At 43.4% G+C, this 24085-nt stretch overlaps 1 protein-coding gene across 3 annotated transcripts; it reads left to right on the top strand.

Annotated features, from left to right (window-relative positions):
* The first annotated feature begins 1842 nt into the window (after positions 1-1842).
* CLNS1A (chloride nucleotide-sensitive channel 1A) lies at positions 1843-22780 on the top strand. 3 transcript variants are annotated; one of them, XM_038403662.2, is made up of 7 exons: positions 1844-2022; positions 3592-3728; positions 8126-8233; positions 10067-10177; positions 17113-17286; positions 18946-19030; positions 22388-22526. In XM_038403662.2, the coding sequence occupies exons 1-6, from the start codon at positions 1904-1906 to the stop codon at positions 19011-19013; spliced, it is 717 nt and encodes a 238-aa protein (XP_038259590.1). In that variant the 5' UTR covers positions 1844-1903; the 3' UTR covers positions 19014-19030; positions 22388-22526. The 3 variants fall into 3 exon arrangements, with proteins under 3 accessions (XP_038259604.1, XP_038259590.1, XP_038259598.1); XM_038403670.2 differs by having other exon boundaries at positions 18946-19017; positions 22388-22517; XM_038403676.2 differs by lacking the exon at positions 18946-19030 and having other exon boundaries at positions 1843-2022; positions 22388-22780.
* Positions 22781-24085: the final 1305 nt, after the last annotated feature.

Genomic DNA, 24085 nt, shown 5'->3' with positions numbered 1-24085 from the left:
AGTGTGGGCCCCTTACTGAATGAGGGAGGCAAGCTAGTGACAGAGGATGTGGAAAAAGCTAATGTACTCAATGCTTTTTTTGCCTCTGTTTTCACTAACAAGGTCAGCTCCCAGACTGCTGTGCTGGGCATCACAAAATGGGGAAGAGATGGCCAGCCCTCTGTAGAGATAGAGGTGGTTAGGGACTATTTAGAAAAGCTGGACGTGCACAAGTCCATGGGGCCGGACGAATTGCATCCGAGAGTGCTGAGGGAATTGGCGGCTGTGATTGCAGAGCCCTTGGCCATTATCTTTGAAAACTCGTGGCGAACGGGGGAAGTCCTGAATGACTGGAAAAAGGCTAATGTAGTGCCCATCTTTAAAAAAGGGAAGAAGGAGGATCCTGGGAACTACAGGCCGGTCAGCCTCACCTCAGTCCCTGGAAAAATCATGGAGCAGGTCCTCAAAGAATCAATCCTGATGCACTTAGAGGAGAGGAAAGTGATCAGGAACAGTCAGCATGGATTCACCAAGGGAAGGTCATGCCTGACTAATCTAATCGCCTTTTATGATGAGATTACTGGTTCTGTGGATGAAGGGAAAGCAGTGGATGTATTGTTTCTTGACTTTAGCAAAGCTTTTGACACGGTCTCCCACAGCATTCTTGTCAGCAAGTTAAGGAAGTATGGGCTGGATGAATGCACTATAAGGTGGGTAGAAAGCTGGCTAGATTGTCGGGCTCAACGGGTAGTGATCAATGGCTCCATGTCTAGTTGGCAGCCGGTGTCAAGTGGAGTGCCCCAGGGGTCGGTCCTGGGGCCCGTTTTGTTCAATATCTTCATAAATGATCTGGAGGATGGTGTGGATTGCACTCTCAGCAAATTTGCGGATGATACTAAACTGGGAGGAGTGGTAGATACGCTGGAGGGGAGGGATAGGATACAGAAGGACCTAGACAAATTGGAAGATTGGGCCAAAAGAAATCTAATGAGGTTCAATAAGGATAAGTGCAGGGTCCTGCACTTAGGATGGAAGAATCCAATGCACCGCTACAGACTAGGGACCGAATGGCTCGGCAGCAGTTCTGCGGAAAAGGACCTAGGGGTGACAGTGGATGAGAAGCTGGATATGAGTCAGCAGTGTGCCCTTGTTGCCAAGAAGGCCAATGGCATTTTGGGATGTATAAGTAGGGGCATAGCGAGCAGATCGAGGGACGTGATCGTTCCCCTCTATTCGACACTGGTGAGGCCTTATCTGGAGTACTGTGTCCAGTTTTGGGCCCCACACTACAAGAAGGATGTGGATAAATTGGAAAGAGTACAACGAAGGGCAACGAAAATGATTAGGGGTCTAGAGCACATGACTTATGAGGAGAGGCTGAGGGAGCTGGGATTGTTTAGTCTGCAGAAGAGAAGAATGAGGGGGGATTTGATAGCTGCTTTCAACTACCTGAAAGGGGGTTTCAAAGAGGATGGCTCTAGACTGTTCTCAATGGTAGCAGATGACAGAACGAGGAGTAATGGTCTCAAGTTGCAATGGGGGAGGTTTAGATTGGATATTAGGAAAAACTTTTTCACTAAGAGGGTGGTGAAACACTGGAATGCGTTACCTAGGGAGGTGGTAGAATCTCCTTCCTTAGAGGTTTTTAAGGTCAGGCTTGACAAAGCCCTGGCTGGGATGATTTAACTGGGACTTGGTCCTGCTTTGAGCAGGGGGTTGGACTAGATGACCTTCTGGGGTCCCTTCCAACCCTGATATTCTATGATTCTATGAAAAGGGGCGGGGCTCGGCCGCGGCCTCAGGGGGGCGAGCGCTCCGCCTCCTCACCATAGAGCGGCGCGTGCCTCGGCATATCGATGGCCAGAGCGGCGGTTCCGCTTCCGGCGGCCTGGCTCGGAGCGGCGGGCGGAGGGAGACGGTTGCCATGAGCTTCCTGAAGCGGTTCCCGCCGCCGGCCGAGGGGGTCCGGCAGCAGCAGCCCGACACTGAGGCGGTGCTGGGAGGCCGCGGGCTGGGCACTGGGACGCTGTACATCGCCGAGAGGTGCGGCCCGGGGAGCCGTGGAGGGGGGAGGGGCAAGCGAGGAGCAGCGTCCGGCTGGGGGTGCGAGGCGAGGAGCAGGCCCGGGGGCGAGGAGACCGGGGCGGGGGCGGGGGCGAGGGCGAGGGGGCGGGGGCGGGGGCTGCTCCGTTTTCAGACTTCTACTTTCGGAGCTCAGGGCTCTCGCCCCCTTCTGGGTGTTTATCCGCGCAGGAGATTGTCCGCAGTCGCGCCTTTGGCCTGGAGGCCGTGTTGGGAACCCCGCTGGTGCCCAGTGCTGCTCTGGGGATGCCGGCTGTGTGCCTGCAGCCTCGGCACAGTGTGGAGCAGCGCTTCCAGCCTGCCTGTCTGCTCCCGGGCCCCCCGTCTCAGGCTCCATCTCTAGGCTATCGCAGGATGTTCTCTCTCCTTCGGGCCGGGGCGGTCTTCCCGGGCTCTTGTCCAGAGAGCTGCTCCTCTGCCTTTCTGTGCACTGCCCTTCCTCATTTAACTGCTGCCTATGCCGAGTGCTGTAGAACTGCCCTGGGGAGCTTACAGACCCACTTCTTAAGTAAGCTAGCTATCTGTGCTGAAATCCAAGTTATAAACCAGGTAACTGTGCTGCTGTCACTCTCTCTTGAGCAATATAGCTAGGCCAAGCTAAGTTTTAGGTGTAGACTAGGCCAAAGACATGTGCTGTCAACACGTATAATACTGAGTTGCGCCTTTTACTTTGCTTTCAATAGAGTTTTGTCTGAGGTCTATACAAATATTTCTCCCTGCTTCCTCATATAGTGTGTTGGGAGGCTTCTACCGGAGCCATTTACTTCCAATGAATAGAATGAGCCGGTATGCACTCCAGGTACATTACTGGAGTTCCATGGTGTGGGAGAACCAGGCGCTGCTGAATACAATGAGGCATTAGATTCAAGTACAGACTCAGTGCATTTACAGCTGTCAACATTTAAAACTAAGGAAAGAAACAGCTTGCCTATCATAATTAGGAAAGTGATTCCTCACCTCATCAAATCCTGTTTCTTCCTGCTGTCCCATAGAAACTCATTTACACTCACTGATGTAAACTGTTTTGATGTTGCATTTGTTACCACCACCGCAACTTCTGGAAGATCTTATTTTATGATGATCTCTTTGTTTTGAAAGATCACAAAGCACTTTACAAACTGACTTGTGGACTATACTCGTGGATCGGTGCAGCTGCCTCTGGGGGGCAAGATATCAACAGCACTTGTAGGAGTTAAGGACAGAAAATTAAATGCATCAGAATGTATTAATCCGAGATGAAATTTGTCCAGAACACTTGGATTCGCACTCCATCTCTTGTAAACAAAAAACAAAACAAAACACAAAACAAAAGTTATAGTATCTTTGACCATAAATTGTCTCATTTTAAACACAAGGACCTGTTAGCATAGTTCTTGGGCCTTAGTTCAGTACTAAGTGGGATGAGTGGTGCCTATAGAATCTCTTCCATAGATTTTATTGTTTCTGATTTGTTGAACTTCATCTGTAAGATTGAGTCACATGACTCAGAACTTCTTTGGAGTTTGTTTAATTTGACTTATTTTTTTCCAGTCGCCTCTCATGGTTAGATAAGTCTGGACTGGGTTTCTCTTTGGACTATCCCACCATAAGTTTACATGCTGTCTCCAGGGACCTAAATGCCTATCCATGGGAACATTTGTATGTCATGGTGAATGCCAAATTTGAAGGTATGGTATGTCTGTATTGTTGCATACTTTTCTTCCTTCCTCTTGTAGTTCAGTAAACAACTGAAATGAAAATTGTCTTCCTGTTGGGGTAATTTGTCACTTGAACTGTTCATTATGAACAGTGAGGAAATAGGGATTTAAAAGTGTCAGGCCTTGTATTTTTTTTTTTTGTTTTTTTTTTTTTTTTTTTAAACTTTTATTTTTATTTCAAACACTCTACCCCATTACTTTCCTTTTCTTAAAGGCTATGCCTTTTCTGGAAGCCTGACTGTACACCTTTACTCTTCACATTTTCTACCCTGCCTCTTGACCTGTTAAAATGTACAGCAGGAGAGTATTCCTATTAAACTTCAGGTTTTTAGTTGTTTCTGCTTTCTTTGTCCTATTTAAACAGAATAAAAATCTGCTTATTTGCTCCTTTGATACTTGTGTTCATGCCCTTTTCCTCCACTGCTTCCCCTTACTCTACTCCTTCCCTTCCTCTGTGTAGTGAATGGGTGTCTGTATGCCTGCAATTTGAAATTACACTGGAAGCCTTCATTCAGAATTCTTTCAGGTGTGTAAGAGCAATTCATGGTATGAAGCATATTACTGAAACTTCAAAGCTGTCCCACAGAGGTTTTTAAGCAAACTTAGAATCATAGAATATCAGGGTTGGAAGGGACCCCAGAAGGTCATCTAGTCCAACCCCCTGCTCAAAGCAGGACCAAGTCCCAGTTAAATCATCCTAGCCAGGGCTTTGTCAAGCCTGACCTTAAAAACCTCTAAGGAAGGAGATTCTACCACCTCCCTAGGTAACGCATTCCAGTGTTTCACCACCCTCTTAGTGAAAAAGTTTTTCCTAATATCCAATCTAAACCTCCCCCATTGCAACTTGAGACCATTACTCCTCGTTCTGTCATCTGCTACCATTGAGAACAGTCTAGAGCCATCCTCTTTGAAACCCCCTTTCAGGTAGTAATGTAAACTTAGGCTTATGCTCTTTCTTGTTTCTTCATGATCTAGAAAGGAGACCTGAAAGTGTGTGTGTGTGTGTGCGCGTGTGTGTGTTTGTTTTTTAAACCCCTTTAGAAATACCAGGTTTGATAAGTGTGTCTTTCTTGAGGTGCGTTTGTGGATTTTGGAGCTCTTATATGATGAACTTCTGCTGAAAGGGCAGGGTGTTGAATTTTTTTTAACAAAAACATTTTTTCTCCACAACACTCATCCCTTGCAGTTAAATAAGTGTTAACTAAGACAAACTAAAAGTAAATTTTAAATAGACTGACTAAAAATCTCCTCTTTCCCCACTCTCCAGTCACTTGCTTCAGCTTTTGGACTGTTAAAGATTCCGATGTCATAACTTCACTTGTAATAATGTAGAAATAAATACTCTATTTAACAGTCTTCCTGGTTAGACAAGACATGGATTTCTACTTATAAAAAAATGTTTTTGGGTGCAGTCTTTTGTGCTACTTTTATGCATCTTAAAGAAGCAACACCGTATGCACAGTTCATATTTTTTGAAAATTGCCTTTTAAAGTTGTCTTTTTTTTTTTTAAGTGCTTCCTTAAGAAAGAAGCCCACTAACATCATAGTAGGTGCACATAGCAAATGAGGAGGGAAAGGAGCGGTTTGGTAGCTAAATTTTTAAGTGTCCCAGCTTCGATAATGTCTGTTTAAGGTATATGTTAAGGAGCCTATTGCTTGTTAATACAAAAAGACAGTCATTCCACTGAACCTTGTTCCGATAGTGTGTGAGGGAGAAATGGACAATGTATATATTTTTTTTATTCCAGTTCTGTAATCCATCTCTTTCTAACTATGCTTCTTCCAAAACGTTGAGTGAATCTAGGTTAGAGAAAAAGCTCTAAACTTCTTGAATTAATAAATAAATAAATAAATAAAGGTAAGCTCTTAGTTTTGGCATTACCACATGGGAACATAGAGCTGCTTCTATCTGGAGAAAGAACGAGAGTACTTGTGGCACCTTAGAGACTAACAAATTTATTGGAGCATAAGCTTTCGTGAGCTACAGCCCGCTTCATCGGATGCATAGAATGGAACATATAGTAAGATATATAGACACATATACACATACTCAGACACGTACAGATAAGTTGGAAGTTACCATACAAACTGTGAGAAGCTAATTAGTTAAGATGAGCTATTATCATATATATATATATATATATAGTCTTACTGTATGTTCCATTCTATGCATCCGATGAAGTGGGCTGTAGCCCACGAAAGCTTATGCTCTAATAAATTTGTTAGTCTCTAAGGTGCCACAAGTACTCCTTTTCTTTTTGCGAATACAGACTAACATGGCTGCTACTCTGAAATCTACCCAGAGAGATTTCCCTGTGTTGTAACAGCAATTTGACTAATTTTCTGTGCAAACTCAGGCTACAGTAAATCTTCTGAAGTCTGTGGAAACCTGAACAATTAGTTTTCAAGTCCATTCCTGGTTTTTAACACCGTGTTGCTGCTGTCTGCTGGTTGGAATTCCGGGCATTAAAGCAAAACCTCACTGTTGCAATTATTGCAGGAATTTCCATGTTTTGTGTAGCATGGCTGGGTAGGATCCATAGTATTTTCTCTGGAAGTTTTGTTACACTCCAAGTGAGTTGTGTGTGCCTGTGAGCATCTATGTGTTGTTTTATAAAGGGGTGAGCTTGAGATTGACATAACTGAGAACAGGCAGCTGGGCACCACAATCGCAAGATTTGCCTGCTGATGTCAGCCTGCAAAGTGTTGGGTAGTCTCCTTGAATCCTTTATTTTTGGAGGTAGCCAGTGGATACTCTGCTGGCTTGTTTTGAGTCTTGACATTACTACATTGCAGAATTTCTGGGCTCTGATGGTACAAGACATCTTCATGGAAAAGGATGCCTAGCTGGACTTGTTCCATATTCCTTTAGAAAATCTGTAATTCCTGGGATGTGGGCTTAGTTTGTACCCCTATGCTAAACCTTCCAGCTACAAGGCTCCATGTTACAGCCATTTTCCTTATTTTATTTATTTCAGTAGATGTAAAAATGCAGCAGGCCTCTAACATGGTTTCTCAAACTTCATTGCACTGAGGCCCCCTTCTGAAACAGAAATTACTACACAACAGCAGTAGGAGGGGGGACCAAAACCTGAGCCCCATGAGGGGGGCGAGGCGAAGCCAAAGCCTTACCGCCCCAGGTGGGGGGGCCAAACCGAAATCCAAGGGCTTCATCCTCGGCAGAGGGCCTGTAACCTGAGCCCCACAGCTGAAGCCCTCGGGCTTCAGTCCTGGGAAGTGGGGCTCGGGCTTTGGCTCAGGGCCCCAGCAAGTCTAACGCCAGCCCTGTGACCCCATTAAAACAGGGTTGTGACCCATTTTGGGATCCCGACCCACAATTAGAGAACCGCTGTTCTAATATGAATCTCTGTAGAGTTTATCAGCACTGCTTCTTAGTTATCCAGAGACTTCACTCATCGAAGTCATGAGGCACCCACCCACACCTGCTCCTTAGAGGCTGAGCATGCTTCCTACCCACCACTTCCACCACCTGTGCCTGCCTAGCAAAAGGAGCAGAGAGATCAGAAGTCGAACGTGGGTTAACTCTGTTGTTACTGGGCCAATCCAAAAAGCTGATTGATTTAATGGGGACTGTATCACAGCACTATAAAAAAAACATGGTATATCAAGTAATTACTTAGTCATTCTTATAATTGGAAATTATCATGCATATAGAGACAAAACCATATTTTGAATACAGTTGTTTTTAGGAAGAGTCTAGGTTAGTTTCCTTGACCAGACTGAACTGTGGTTTCTCTTATAACCCTTGATGCTACAGTATAGGGGGAAAAAAATTCCCAATCCACATTGTTCAGAGAAACTGCTAGACTGGTAAAAACAAGCATCCCCATGTAGATGAATATCTTTTTCTATTATCGTTTTAAAGCTATGCTATAGGCTGATTTAGAAGAAGAGAAATCCTTGCCCCATTGGACACAGAGTGGGGACACTATGCTAGAGCCTTGCTTGCAAAAAAAAAAAAAAAAAAATGTAAGTATGGCTGTAATTCAGACAGTTGTGATCCTAGCATAGACATGGCCTTAGTCATTTATTTGGGCCTGCCTATACTACAAATAAAACTAAGGCAAAGGGGCTCAATTACAGCGCTATTCCAGGATATTATGGTGATTGACATCCTATAAATTCCTAAGAGGCAGAGCAGACAAGGGCCTTAGCTATGCTTTGCCTGTGTGTTCTTTATGTGACTTTAGTTCTGTTATGGGACACTGGTACTGTTGCTGCATTTTGGAACCAGGTCCCTGACTCCGTTATACGTGTAATATGTATGTGCGTTAAAAGAACAAGTGGGCCAGAATTTGGGGAAAATGCAAACATTTAGATTTCTTTTAAACACTTGAATTCCTTAGAGGAAGAGCCAAAAGAAACTCCCATGGCTGAAGGGGAAGAGGAGGAAGACAGTGATGATGATGAACCAATTGCAGAATTCAGATTTGTACCCACCGACAAATCGGCCTGTAAGTAAAGAAATAAGATAATGGAATAGCTCTTTTTGTTAAGAGATTCAAAGCTCTTTATGAACACTGAGTTAAGCCTCCCTACCGTTGTGAGGCAGGGACGTGACACATATGGGGAGCTGAGGTACAGAGTGGTCAAGTGACATGACTCCCACTTAGGGTGACCTGACAGCAAGTGTGAAAAATTGGGATGGGAGTGTGTGTGTGGGGGGGGGTAATAGGCGCCTATATAAGAAAAAGACCCCAAAATCGGGACTGTCCCTATAAAATCAGGACATCTGATCCACCTTACTCCCACTACCCTTTGGTAAATACTAGACTTCTGCCTTCCTAGAAGTAGCCTTAAGTAGATTGTGCTTAATTTATTGTCAGTCTTATTATCTCAGTTAAGGCTGGGGATGTGTCGGGCAGCCAGTTTTCAATGAAAATTCTAGTACAGTTGCAGTTTGTAGCTGAATAACATTTCTAAGAATACTCAGATTATATCTGATGAATAATATTTCTGAGAATAACCAGACTATATGTCTGCAACTCCTAACTCATCTACAATGCCATTTTACTAGTGTAGCAAATGTGTTCATTAACTACTGTTAGTTTAATCTCTCTTGTGGCAGTCTTTCCATACCTCTAACAACTTGCATTGCCCATTTCTGAACCTCTTCTAGTTCCCCTCTGTCTCTTCTGAGATACGGTGACAAGATATGAACACAATATTCTGGGTGAATGAGTGCCCTTGATCTATGGAAAGTGATTTCAGTATTTTTCTGTCATTCCTTATATGTCCCAACATGGTTTTTCTTTTTTGACTGCTGCAAATTGGGATGAAATTTTCTGTAGGGATGAAACCTAGGCTTTCTTTTTGGGTATTTACAGTAAGTCTAAACCCAGAAATGCATAAGTGCAGGGAAAACAAGGTTTACAGTATGTCTATTCTCCTAGTTTTATTATGGGTCTCTGGCATTCCTTTTTAGAGTAGCAGCCGTGTTAGTCCGTATTCGCAAAAAGAAAAGGAGTACTTGTGGCATCTTAGAGACTAACGAATTTATTTGAGCATAAGCTTTTGTGAGCTACAGCATCTTCTGTCTTGATTAAAGAGAATTTTGTGTTGTATGCAGATGTTGTTCTCCACCTGTCCACTTTCAGATCATTCAAAAATATATTAACCTCCCTGCCCTAATATGGGTTCCTGGGGCACCCTACTGTTAACTTCTTGCCATGCTGAAAACTGACCTTTTATTCCTATTCTGTTTTGTGTCTCAGATGATTTCTAATCCATGACAGAACTTCTATCTCTCATCCTGTGATGACTTAACTGACTTACAGACTATTAAGGGAATTATCTAAAAAGCAGTAACTTAATTTGATTGTGAATTTGTAATCTTAATATAGTGTAACTTTTAATTTTAATTCAGGGGCTGCTTTAGTGAAGGAGAATTCCTATTTTCTTTGCTCTCTGATCTCCTCTCCCACCCCAGAGCCTCCTGAGTGCTGTCATGATGTTTTGGGGTGGAGGGGTTCTGTTATTTGGCCCTTTCATCACTCCTGGATGCTGCCATGTATGTGATGAAGACCCCTTCCAGTTTGAAGACTTGTATTTACTATCCATCCTTTTTCAGGGGCAGATATTTAGTGTTTGGTTAAAACAAGCATCTTTGTCACATCCCTACTAATGTATAATTGCTCTAGGATTTATTTTGGGGAAGTTCTATGGTCTGTGTTACACAGGAGGTCAGACTACATGATCACAATGGTCCCTTCTGGCCTTGGAATGTGTCTATAGAGCTGTTTTGGCCATTCACCAATGAGAGAATTTTGTGTGATTTGTTTTTACAGTGGAAGCTATGTTTTCAGCAATGTGTGAATGCCAAGCCCTACACCCAGACCCTGAAGATGAAGATTCAGACAATGATTACGAAGGGGAGGAATATGACGTGGAAGCCCATGGTTAGTGATACGCTACCATTTAAATTCCTACCAACTTTTGTGTATCTGGAGCCTGTCTTAGAAGGCCTTTCTCAGGTTAAGAATTGTGTCTATTGTATTTTTAAAAGAAGTTCCTTGGCTGTTACTGGTGGTATCTACATTTTAAAAATGTAAATAATTTTGTATATTGTACTTTTGGGGTGTAGAAGCTCAGAAATGAGCAGAAAATCACTAATTAGACTGTAGAGTGTTAGTTGGAGTTAGCAAAAATCCAACCACAGCCTTGTTTGTATTCTCAAAAGCATCAAGACACTAACTGACAGCAGCCTTCCCAGTCAACAAGCTAATGTGATTTCAACACCTACCCTATGGCTTGGTCACTTTATTTAACACAATGTGTAGTGGACTGTTAGTTTACACACTCTCTTAGAGTCCCTTGATAGCACCACACTAGCTTTCTCCACTTGACCTGTCTAGCAGCTCCCCTCTGATTCAGGCTCCTCCTGCTTCCAGAAATATGACCTGCAGCTTGCTTTGCTAGAAATGGGATTCTACGTGGCAATAACTGCTAGGTGGTTCCAGCCATGTTGTGGAAGAATCAGTGGTAAAAGGTCCTGATTCAGCAAAGCACTTGAGCAAATGCTTTATTTTAAGCATGTAAATAATGCCAATTAAAGTCTGGTCCAGAAATGGTAATAAAGGGAACTTTCGGGGAGTGTGTGTGTGATTGAAGCACAGAATGGGAAAGGTAGGTTCTGTTCTCCACTATTACCCCAGTTTTCCTGGAGAGCTTGGACAACTGACTTCTGTTTCCTCCTCTGTAAACCAGGAAGTATTATTCCTAACTATTTTGTAAAGTTTCTAGCAGTTTGAAGTTTATTATAAGCTTGGTTTAAGTGACTTTCCTTGGATCACATAGGAACTTTGTGGCAAAGACTGGAATGAAATCCAGTTCTCCAGGACAGCATTCAACGGCCTTAACCATGAGACCATCCCTTCTCTTCCTGAAATCCCCCTGCCTCGTTCACTACACACCTTCCAACTTCTGCAACAAGGGAGGTGGGGCCCCTTCAGACCGCAGTCTCCTTCAATACACAACTCTGATTCATTCCCTGAACACTGTTAATCCTATGCATCTTGTGTGGGGAGATAGTATGTGGTCATATAATTAAAGATTGTACTAGAATCCAAATGCGTCAGGGGCTGAATTAAGGTTGCACAGGCCACCTGGTTCTGGGATTTCCTAAATGTTGAGTGTTCGACTTTGCAACCTTACTGTTCTCTTAACAGATTTTGTATGTAAGATATAATTAAATGGCAAAAGACTTTGTTAACACAGGGTTATGGTTGCCCAGTGATAGGTTGTGCTCTTCACAAATAGTGAGTTCAGCAAAACTCAAACTTCTGAAAACAAGGACATACAACATTAAGGTAAATGCCCACATAATTTAACTCTGATCCCCTGGAGCTGGTTGTAGTCCCTGGGAATTGTATGCATTTACTGTGTTAGGTGTAACTGTATTGAATGGGGGAGGAATAAGTCAAAGCAGATTGGAAGAGAAATGATTGTGATACGAGGAGATTTGGATCTGAGTCCCCCCATGTGTGTGGTCACAGGAAATATCCCTCGAGGTTTCAGTCTGCATTGTTTCAGTGAAGAACTGTGTAGGTTGTGGTTTTAAAAAAAAAAAAAAAAAAAAAAAAAAATGTGTACTTGTGGCACCTTAGAAACTAACACATTTATTTGAGCATAAGCTTTCGTGAGCTACAGCTCACTTCATCGGATGAGCTGTAGCTCACGAAAGCTTATGCTCAAAAAAATGTGTTAGTCTCTAAGGTGCCACAAGTACTCCTTTTCTTTTTTGCGAATACAGACTAACACGGCTGCTACTCTGAAACCTGTGTAGGTTGTGTTAGCAACAGGGCACTGGAGCCTTTTTTTGCCCTGGGTATTGTCAGTAGTGAGATAGGGTATGAGAACAGTCTGGATTTAATGAGAGGTAAGGGAGAGTGTAGGTGGAGATGGTATTCTGTGAGTGAGTGGGAAGGGGTTATAAAATGGTATGTATAGTTGTTAAATTTTACAGGTGTGGTATTCTATCGGGGAGTAGGCTCAGTGTTTGAGCATAGGGCAAGCACAGGTAATGCCTGTCGTTTACAGTGAGAAGGCTGTGTGTATTCTGGGTGTATTGGGGCATCGCTGAAAGAGGGCAGAGTTAAGGTAGCCTGGGCAATTACCTTAACTCTCTTTCCTGGTTTTCAGAAGTTTGAGTTTTGCTGAACTCAATGTTCAGGAAGGGCATGAGCTATCACTGGGCAGCCTTAACCCTGTGCTAGTGAATTTTTTGCCATTTAATTTCCTAGTTTTTTAAATAGAGAAATGTTGTGGGTAAGCATTAGTGGTCATTTAGGCAACTGTAGTTCTCACCAAGGTTTGCAGTTTGTATGCAGCTGTGGCTAGGTAATAATCAAAAGACCTAGCTTTTATGCAGTGCCTTTCATCGGTAGATCTCAAACAGCTTCACATCCTTATCCCTATTTTACAGTTGGGAAACTGAGGCATGGAGAGATGAAGTGACTTGCCCAAGGTCACCAAGCAAGCCAGTGGCAGAGCTAGGGATAGTCCCTGTCCAGTGGTCTTTCCACTAGGCCACATGGTTGCCATGTGATCCTGCAGTGCTCCTCCCCCTCCTACATGTTTTGTTATAGTGGAGTGGGGAGATGGGCAAGGCCGGCAGCTGCGGAGATGAAGGGGCAGAGCCAGAGCTGGATGGGAAGAGGCGGTGCTAGAGCCTCTCCTCTTTCGGCCTCCTCTGCCAGCCCTGGTGCGGCACGCAGTGGCTGCGCTCTCCCAGGCAGCCTCTGGGCACGCTGCTTGCCTGAGACATGCAGGGGGACTGGAGCAGAGCCCCTTCTCCCCTGCCAGGTAGTGTGAGATGGGGAGAGTGCGGGGGCCCTGGCCTGGAGGCAGGGCAGGGACGAGTCACGTGGGGAGGTCACGTGCCCCCCTTTAGCTGGTGCCCCCTTTATGTCCCTCTCACTAGTTGCCCCTGACAGGTTTCCTTTGAGGACAAGAACTGAGAGGTCGGATGCGGAGTAATCTTTTTGTGAAATGTCTTCGCCCAGGGGAGATAGTGGGGTTTTTGTCTTCTACCATGTGTTTTATATGGTTATCACCATAACTTTAAGCATGTGAGAAAAGATTGGTGTGTGTCTCCTTCTCCCTGCCCCGCCATTCCCCACAATGTGTAGGCCCCTCCTCCCCCACCAACACTTCCAGTTCCCCTCCGCTTCTCATGAAACCATTAGTTTGCACTGTAAAAAGTTGCTCCTTGCTGTCTTCTTCCCTATGCTGCAGCTTGCTGGAGGGCTGCATGCTACCTGGGTTATGTAGCCCTAGCTGCATGCTGAGCTGGGCAGTCACTCCCACTAACCTACCTCCAGCTGGGACTCCTGCCTCTGCCTCAGATAGACTTTGCTAGCCGTACCTTGAGTCCACCCAGGTCACGCCACCTCCAAACCGTTCCCCTCCCCGATATGCATCACTTCTGTATGGGATGGTAGGGCTGGCCACAGTGTATCTTCACTATTCATTTTCTGGATTTTTATTTAACGTTATCTTCATTCCCTGCACACCAGACCCCAGTTCACATGGAGGGGCAGAGAAAGGGGCTCAGACACTCTAAGTGGAGCAGGATGTCCCTGATTCCAGAATATGTAGCAGGCAAGCAGAGGTCTCAAACCCCTGCAGAGGGGTAGGGATCTATAGATCTCAGCACACACACACGGAAGGGGAGAACTCAGGGCTGATCTGAGCTCCTCCTTGAACCCCCAACTTCTGCTATCCTATGTAGTAGAATCATGGAAATGTAGGGTTGGAAGGGACCTAGAGAAATCAAGTCCAACCCCCTGTGCTGAGGCAGGACCAAGTAAATTTACACCATTCTTGACACGTGTTTGTCCAACCTGTCCTTAAAAGCCTCTATTGATGGGGGATTCCACAACCTCCCTTGGAAACCTATTCTAGAGCTTAACTACCCTTATAGTTAGAAAGTTTTTCCTAATGTCTAACCAAAATCTCTCTTGCTGCAGATTAAGCCCATTACTTATTCCATCTTCAGTGGACACGGAGAACAATTGATCACCATCCCATTTATAACAGCCTTTAATATATTTGAAAACTGTTATGAGGTCCCCCCCCTCAGTCTTCTTTTCACAAGACTAAACATGTCCAGTTTTTTTAACCTTTCCTCATAGGTCAGGTTTTCTAACCCTTTTATCATTTTTGTTGCTCTCCTCTGGACTCTCTCCATTTTGTCCACCTTTCCTAAAGCATGGCACCCAGAATTGGACACAGTACTCCAGCTGGGGCCTCACCAGTGCCGAGTAGAGCAAGACAGTTACCTCCCGTTTCTTACACATGACACTCCTGTTAATACACCCCAGAATGATATTAGCCTGTTTTCCAACTGCATCACATTGATAACTCACATTCATTTTGTGATCCACTGTAGCCACCAGATCCTTTTCAGTGGTACTACCGCCTAGTTAGTTATTCCCCATTTTGTAGTTGTGCATTTGATTTTTTCCTTCCTAAGTTAAGTACTTTGCATTTGTCTTGTATTGAATTTCATCTTGTTGAATTCAGACCAATTCTCCAGTTTTTTTAGGGGGGTTCTGAATTTTAATCCTTCCTCCAAACTGCTTGCAACCCCTCCCAGCTTGGAGTCATCTAGATTTTATAGGCATACCCTCCACTCTGTTATCCAAGTCTCTAATAAAAATATTGAATAGTACCAGACCCAAGACTGACCCCTACAGGACCACACCTTCCCAGTTTGACAGTGAACCATTGATAACTACTCTCTGAGTACGGTCTTTCAACCTGTTGTGCACCCACCTTATACTCATTTCATCTAGATCATATTTCCCTAGTGTGCTTAAGCTTTACTAAAATCAAGATATATCATGTCTACTCCTTCCCCTTATCTGCTAGGCCAGTAAACCCTGTCAAAGAAGGAAATTGGATTAGTTTGTCCAACCTGTCCTATCTTCTCCCCTCCCACTCCAGTTAATCCCTAAATAGATTTATGGAGGATAGGTCCATCAGTGGCTTTTAGCCAGGATGGGCAGGGATGGTGTCCCTAGCCTCTGTTTGCCAGAGGCTGGGAATGTGCAACAGGGAATGGATCACCTGATGATTACCTGGTCTGTCATTCTCTCTGGGGCACCTGGCATTGGCCACTGTCGGAAGACAGGATACTGGGCTGGATGGTCCTTTGGTCTGACCTAGTATGGCCGTTCTTATGTTCTGACCCCTTCCCTCTGAGATGAGTCCCCCAAGCCTTCTTCTGTCCTCTACCATCCATTCCCATTTATCTTCTGCCCTTGCTGCAGACCCAAACGTCACTTCCCATATCACCAACTACTTTTGCACCCCTAATCACAACTCCCCTCCTACTGAGCATTTGCGTGTGTAATTTATTTTCTTTTCAAATATGGATTCAGCATCTTCTGAATATTCTGGTGTACTCAGATTACATTTTTCCAAAATAATAATTAAAAAACAACTTAGTGAATATTTGGGAAAAATTTTCGTTCTCGGATTTCTGCCCAAGTTGCAGGCTCATGGCAATGTTAATAGGCCCCGTGAGATGTTCTCCGCTGAATACCCTATGGAGTTGAATACAGCCTGAAACAATAGTTCTGAGACTTGTGAATGGCTCCATTCATGTCCATGGATGTTCTTTTCCCCACTCCCCAGTGCTGATACATCAAGCATACCCATTCCCAGCTCTTCATGCCAGTCTCAGCAGTGTCTTCTTAGTGTCTGTTCTGAGCATGCCCATTCTAAGCTCTCCATCCAGAGAGGCAGGGCTTCCTCAGATCCCAGCTCACATGGGGAGGGATGTGGGGGGGGGGTTAGACCTTCATAGATGTGCTGAGGTGCCTCAAATACTGGCGCACAAACAAAGGAGAAGGGAGTGGGGCACAAACAACTCTGGGATGCAGGAGACCAAGTTCTCAGCTCACACTGGTGGGGCATGCAGCAGGGGCTCAGACCCCCTCCCAGTAAGGAAGCCCCCTGCAGAACCTGGCTCCCATGTGGGGAGCTGAAGGAGGGGGGTCAGACTCTTCTCACCCCTAATCCTTCCACTTCACCACCCCCCTAAAATGCTGCTCCCTTGCCATCACGTATTTGCATATCTAATTGTTTTGCCAAAATACGTTTTCCCAAAAATTAGTATCTGACCGACAGATTTTAGCAATATGCCATCCAGCCTCTTCTAGTTTATGCCCAATGCTCTGTAATTTCATGCTGTAATTTCTCTGTAATTTGTGCTCTGTAAGCACAAATCAGTTGCCAGAATGTGTCAACTTTAAAAAAAAAAAAGCTGTTTTTTTTTTTTTAGTGGGGGGGGGGAACCTGTATTTAGGGAACCCCTTGGTCAAATGTCCCCAGATTTGGTCTACTAACGGAAACCTGTGCTCTCATGAGGCTCTGCAAATTTCAAGGCAATCTGAGTAACTGTACTGAATTTAGAGCACTGAAAAGATTCAGGCTTTAAACAGAAATCTGGTCTGAACCTTAACTATAGCAGGGCTGTTACCTGCTATAATGCCTTGCAGGAGCATTGAGAAGAAATTTATTGATTGAAGCACATTGAGATCTGCAAATGAAAGTGCAAAATGCTGTTCATTAGAGAGTTCTTTTAAAAGCATTTTAGACAGTGTATGGATTTCTTTCTAAATTGTCTGTTGTTCTCATCAAGAGATCCTGCTGTGTAGTCAATGCTAGTGAATCCTTTTCAGTTTGACTCTTACTATTGGTTTAAAAATAGCCTACCTGGTTAATAAATAGGTACACGTTACCTGACCCCATCTGGAAATATCTTTTTAAAGTGTTTTAGTATCTTATAACTTCATATCTGCTAAATACAAATTTGTCTTTGCAGAACAAGGACAAGGCGATATCCCTTCCTTCTACACATATGAAGAAGGGTTGTCACACTTAACTGCAGAGGGTCAAGCCACTTTGGAGAGATTAGAGGGCATGTTAGCTCAGTCTGTGAGCAGCCAGTACAACATGGCAGGAGTGCGAACAGAAGATTCAGTGAGAGAGTTTGAAGGTGAGACATGCCCCTTTCCACCAAACTACAGGTAGTAAGGTTTCTTGACCCCTGCTGCATGCAGCTTTATGTGGCAGTAGCAAGGGTGAAATTGGCTTGTGAGCAATAATATCATAAACTTCTGTGTGTGTGTTTGAGGGAAAAAGAAGCTGGTTTCACAGTATAAACAGTGAGTAATAACATTATTTGAAACATTAATAAAAATTACATTGGTGTGTAAGTATTTCCATTATCATTTAAAATATCTGTTTTGTAGGTTGATCACTGTTATACCCTTTGTGAATGCAACTATAGCAACCTGGAGACAAATATTAGAAAACATGGGGAAAAAGCTGTGGGCTATTAGCCATTTAATCTTTAAAGGGTAGTACCTCTTGCTTTTCCCTGGGTCAAAAATGTGCAGTGTGTAAGAATATAGGCTTGCACCAGTTCAGGTAAGATTTTTAGAGTTCCTAAACTGGGTGGGCAAACAGCCTGGCCCCGACCCCTATCCACACCCCCACACCTAACTGCCCCCCCGGGACCTCACCGCCTATCCAATCCCCCCCCGACTGCCCCTCCTGCCCCCCCAAACCTCCACCCCATCCAACTGTCCCCTTTCCCCTGACTGCCCCCTGGGACCCTCTGCCCCTTATCCAACCCTTTTTAAAACATTCTGTGAAACTTTGTCCTTAGCCCATCCTTTTTCTAAGCTGAGCAAAGCAATATGGTAACTAGGTATATGTGATGTGTTGCAGTAATAGACACAGCTGAGTGACTACTTTATTTAGCTTTAACTTTGCATTTTCTTTACTGTTTTATAGGTTAACTTAGTGTATGTTTGTTTGTTCCACAAGTTTTTGTGGATTAAATTAGATTTGTATTAAAATGTTTTTATATGATCTCATTTGTTCTTGTGAAATTTCTCTTCATCTCAAAGTTCAGTCTGGATTTGGAACCCAAAGTTCTGGATATTGGAAATAAAATGGACCGTGTATGGCACAACTTGGACCTGTTCTGAGCAAGCTTAGTAGCCTTCCTGGATCTTGTTGGCTGTTGCTCTGTTCTTGAAGAGTGGGTTGGGTTGGGGTTTGCTTAGTTCAGTGATAGATCCTTGACTGCTGATCTTCTGAATTTAGCTGCAGTGTCAAGAAATCTCAGAAAAAGTGACTAATCCTGACTTTGCTCAACATGATGGCTTTACATGGGAGACTAATAAGCATGGTCAGACGTTCTCAGAACAGGCCCTAGATTGATTTTTATTTGAGACTAAACTACTTCATATACACCTGCAATGTTATGCTTTCTAATGATGTGTTCATCTCAGTTGCAGGGGTCTAATGTTCAAATCTGTGAACCAAATAAGGGTTCTTGCTTTTTAGAAAAAAGTTTTCTAAGGAGAGTAATAGAAACTGCAGTTAATAATCTTGCATCTCTTTATAACATGCAATTTAGTGACTTATTATTGCCTGACTGACATTTTTAAAAGGGGTATTGCTAAGAGTAGGTGAAATAGGTCTGGGGAGTTGCTGTGTTTTCAACCTGCCTAGAATACTCTCAACACGGTATTACTATCTCCTGCATCACTGATCTCTCGCCAGCAGAGGGCATTGACTTCATGTCACAGTGTGCTCAGCTTGTGAGTGCTGCAGTATTTCATTGCCTTGACTTTGTTTTCAGATGGGATGGAGGTGGACACAGCACCAGTGGTTGCAGGGCAGTTTGAAGATGCAGAAGTTGATCACTGAGGAGGTTGTATGCTGCTGTAAGCTTAAACCTTTAGGTTTTTTTTCCTACCTTCAGTGTGAAGCTCTTCAGTCCTGCAGAGTCGTATGCTTTTATAGTTTGATGAATTGAGAATTGTCCATAAGTCCCTGTGTTAAATTACTTCGGAAACCATTGAGAGTTCTGTGAATAAACAAGGGATTGTATCTTCTAGTAAAAGAATAAATATAGCAACTTTGAAAAAAAAAAAATTAATGGTGTTTATCAAAACTCTGGAAAGGAGTTAAACTGTAAAATGAAGAGCCAGATCAGGTTAAATTATCTTCTTATTCAGACACTGTCCTTACACACTTCAAAGAAAGGTAGATTAGGCTGTTGGTAGATCTAGATCCTTGGGTCACGTGAATTGTCTGATCTCATGAAGTCTCTTGGAAGCTACACAGATACTGGGTCTGTTGCTGGGAAGTTATTGTCCCTGGTATCTATTGTTTCCCCCCTTAGCATACAAGATTTGCCAGACTGTTCAAGGGGGTAGAACTCTGTGGCAAGTCCATCTCTTATTTTACTGTAGTGGAACAGGACTTCTTTCTTAGTGAAGGTGTCATTGAAAGCTTTCAGCTTTGGAGCAGGTCTAGAAAAAAGTCTTTATTTCCCCTCTTCTGTAATGTCACCCTTCCTGTCTGTTTGATGTTAGTGGGATAACAAAGCGTGCCAGTATTTCCCGGGGTGGGGGGCGGGCAGGCAGCAGTTTAATCTGGGAAAAGATGAGAGGAATTGACTTCTGACATATACAGATTCTGCACTGCGCTTGTACAGCTCCATTAAAGTTGCCTGCCTTCCAGCTTCTGCAGCAGCTATTGAGGTAGCCAGCCATAGGAGCAGCTTACACGTGCTGGCAGCAGTGCATAGGCTTTTCAATCTCTGGCCTGCTCAATCCAGAAGTAAGAGCACAAAATCCTGCCTCAAGAAGCCACCATTAGACAGCCTCACTCTAAGCAACGTGTCACCCTTTGGGGAGTGGGGGGAACAAGGAGGGGAACAACAAACTAACTGAAAGTTAGTGCAAAAAGTGGCTGAAAAAGGACAAGTGAAAATGAATCAAAAATAATTGTTAGCAAGTGTAGGAAGCAGGCAGGCAGCTGTCTCAACAGGGGTTGCACAAGAAGGAGGCTGGGAATCACTATGGGGTGCGGTGTGTGGACAGTCAGTACATATGTGGCTTTCCCACCGTCTTCTCCCCTGCTACTACTTATTTTTCCTGTGTGCTGCTCCTTGTACATCTGACTCAGCTCTTCCTGAGGGGGGCTTTTGAATGTCCCCCTGGTCACATACTGATCCTGAGAGGCTTGGCCCTGAAGTAAGCTTTCATTCTCTTTCTTCTTTGCTGTAGGGACTCAGGCTCTGCCTCCCTTACTCTTTGCTACTCAGAGGTATGTAACAGAGCCCTGCCACCCTCCTGAAGCATTGAGTGGTTCAAAGAGGAGCTATTATGGGTACATCAAGATTCTAGTTACTCTTCCATCTATGTCCAGATTCCTCGCTCTGTATCAGGGATACCCATGACATCTACACCTTGAAGAGTTCTGCTCTTATTACCATAGAGATGGAGTTCTTAGATCTGTGTTTTCCCTCCAAGGGCTATCAACCCATGGATTAAGAATCCATCTGCCACATCTAAAGGCAGGTTTCCTTTGTGGTGGTAATATCACTGCAACCATGCTACTTTCTGTACTAACATTACCACCAAATGGTCACATTGTAAGATGAGCTGGGTCAGGCCGGGTTAGCAGTAGAATTGGAGGCATCTAATTGGAGGCATACTAGGAAGTGGTATTGTAGGGCTTATGGGTTGTTGGGGTTTTTTGGGGGGGTGGCGGTGGTGGTAAAGTTCTGTGTAGATGTCCAAAAATCAGGGTGGGGTGTCAGGGCTTTCTCTTTGTATACCTACATAGTGCTATTTGAAACAGTACTACATGAAAGCGCCCTAGGGAACTTTTAGTTTACATTGAACAATTAACGTGCAATACATTTGTGTGCTTTAGAAATCATCCTGACCCCCCCACTCCACCTGCCAAGTCCGCATTAGTGCTCTGTGAAGACTAGCCCTTAGGTAGAAGCCAGGGAGTAGGGACTATATAAACAAACTGCACTGGGAAGGGGGTGAAGTCAACACAGATTGGGTAACCAGTTCTGGTGTTTGTTAGATAAACACTGATTTAATTTTTTTTTTATCCAGGTGTTTTATTGATGTTTATCAGTTAAAACCTAAAATGAGAAGCCTTGTGTATTGGTAATTCTTTTGCTGGCAAAGCACCTAGCACGTGTTATGTTATAGTATCTTCAGTTGGCGGCACTCTTCCTGAGTCTGTACTGTACATGCCCTAGTATGTTACAGAACATTGTGTTGCTGGAGTTAATTGGTTGCTATTCTTTGCTTCCTGTCCTAAACTCTGTTGCTGTGCAGTTAACCAGCTGCTCCAGTTCAGTGGTGGATAAAGTGATCTGTGTATGTAGTGCTAAGTATTACGTCACTTCATAAAGCAGTTGAGAGCCTTTGGTATGAAAAGCCCTGTAATGAATGGGCCACCAGGTTGGTTTGCTGATGTAATTTTAACCGAGTTCAAAACACAAGAAATTATAAAGTAACTCCCAAGTAATCACAGAATCCATGTGAAGAACAAACAGCTCTTTGTCTCTGCTAATCACCGTGCTAAAAAGTTTATGGCATGTAGGTTACTGTAATAAAGAGGAAGTTTGAGATTTTCATAGTACGCTATGGAGCAAATTATTTTAGATTTAATTCTTTTTAGTTTCATTAACATTGCAAGCAGACTGAGCAAACAATCTGCAGGAACATCACGTTCCAGTGATCCTTTAGAAAGCAATGAATCACCACGCCTTTGAAGTGACACCCTCATGTGAAACTAATGTTGCATGTCCCTGTTCATTACACAAATGAGATGTGACAGTTGCCTGAGGAAGCTCTTGGAGACTTGCTGATGATAAAAGTGTGAAATTTATACTTAGTCTTGTCAAGAGTAGTTTTTTATTTATGCCACTTACAAAAGTTCACATTTTGTTCAAACAATTTTGTATATATTAAACTGTCAGTTGTTGGGCAGTCTTCCCCTCCCCATACACACATTCGGTGATGCTGATTTTTAAAGCAGTAGTATGCTTACAGGCCCTGATTTTTCAGACCAGCTGGCCACTCAGAACTCCCACTGAAGTCCCTGTGAGCTGCAGGTGCCCAACCCTTTTGAAAATCAGGCCCAGGACATGTTGAGAGTGAATAGTTATCCCATGCTGTTGCTAGCAGCTGTTCAGAGACTTCTTTGTAAAGATTATTAACCTCATTAACGCCAATTATCTAAACCCCATGTCTTGTATCTTTCAGATTCCTCTCATGGCACTTCCAGAATAAGCTGTAAAACTGAAGGCATTGCAGTGACTATTGGGAATTAACCTCTTTAACTTCTCTATTAATGACCTAAGCATGGACATCTACGTTTGTAAATGCTTTTATAGATGTGCTTAAAACAGAGTTTGATATTTCTGTGACCACCATGGGGTTTTTATTTAAAAGATAAAAACAATAACACCTCTTGTCTAACGCTTGAATGGGGCTAATCATGGCTCGTTTCTAGGAAGCCTTTGTAGGAATTCTAGGAATTAAACAAAATTGTAATTAGAACAGAATTCTAGGTTGTCCTAGAATTTGTCCGTATTTTTGTATCTGTTTATCCACTGAGTCACACATGTATGATAGAAACAGGAGTTTGGTAAAGAAGTCAGCTGAGAATGCAAAGCAAAACTAACTAAATTTTTAGCCCTCCAAGTAACTAGCTTTATCTATTCAGATCTTTTGTCTGTCACTTTTTACTGACACGAGTCTGGGTAGGGGAGAGGCTAGAGTGAAGTCCCACAGACGAGACTTGTTTTGTGTCTTTGTAATAAACATTAACAAAATTGTTTAATAAACTTAGACTTTTGTATCTCACAATCCAAGCTTGCATTGCAACCTTCAATCATTTTCTTTGGAAGACTCATTTAGTTGCTCAGGGCTCTTTTTGGGCAGTTCTTATTTGTGTTTTTTTGTGGGGAATGGGGTGGGAGGGATATTAATTAAGTGCATCTTAAAGGGGATGTTTTCCTTGAACCCATTTTAAGTCTTGTCTACACATGGGATTTTTGCACTATTGTAACAACACTGATGCAAACCCCCAGTATAGATGCACTGTACTGAGGTATGGTAGAGCTACCTTCACTGTGACTTATCCTGAGTTTAGGAGATTCTGGTTGCCAAGAACAATGAACCGATCTGCTGAGGCTGCCTTTCGTCCCATTCCATTGTGCGCTCTGATTTGTTAGACAGTTTTCTGCCAGATAAACTCTCCTCTCCGTATTCTACTCCTGGGGGAATCTGCGCCACTGCACATGCGCAGAATTCATGTTCCCTGCAGAACAACGGCTTCTGATGGGGAATCAAAGGGAAGCTGCAAGAACAGTCATGCACCCCTCCCCGGCAGTGCAGGCAGGTCAGTTTGGGTGCCTGGAGCAGTTGGTAGAGACCCATCTGTTCTTCTGAAGTCAACCTGAGGACCTGCTTCAATCATAAGTATTCCCTTCTTTAACTTCTGGTTAGAATTTATGCCACTTATAATTATTTCACAAACAGTACTGAAGAGAATTTTTTTTTGAACTGGTTCTGCCCTCTTTGGATGACTTGCTTATTGTGGAATACCAGAAGATACCAGGTGGCATAATCACTGCTACAATGTACATAACATGCATTAGTTATAGCTGCTCTTTGTAGAGCACTCTTATTTCAGTAAAATTAATGGTCTTCTAACAATATTATAAACAATGTGCCATGTACTACAAGAAGCTTTGATGATTATTTTAAAATTATTGATGCATCTTTTATAGCCTGTTCAGATAAAAATGGTGGCACAGTTGGAAAATAGTAAAGACCATTTATTGGTAAAGAACATAGGCAAGTATCTGGAAATTGGGAACACTTGTAAATCAGATTTTATATGCATCATAGGCTGGTAAGCAAATTGGCTAATATGCTTTTGAAACTGAGAATTAT

Source organism: Dermochelys coriacea, chromosome 1 (genome assembly GCF_009764565.3).
Source record: "Dermochelys coriacea isolate rDerCor1 chromosome 1, rDerCor1.pri.v4, whole genome shotgun sequence".
Classification (NCBI taxonomy): domain Eukaryota; kingdom Metazoa; phylum Chordata; order Testudines; family Dermochelyidae; genus Dermochelys; species Dermochelys coriacea.
This window is presented reverse-complemented; position numbering and strand designations above follow the sequence as displayed.

Coding starts and splice junctions, on each gene's coding strand:
- CLNS1A (XM_038403676.2), top strand. CDS start 1,904: ATGAGCTTCCTGAAGCGGTTCCCGCCGCCGGCCGAGGGGGTCCGGCAG. Junction 2,023..3,591: donor ACGCTGTACATCGCCGAGAG/GTGCGGCCCGGG, acceptor ATTTTTTTCCAG/TCGCCTCTCATGGTTAGATA. Junction 10,178..17,112: donor ATATGACGTGGAAGCCCATG/GTTAGTGATACG, acceptor TTGTCTTTGCAG/AACAAGGACAAGGCGATATC.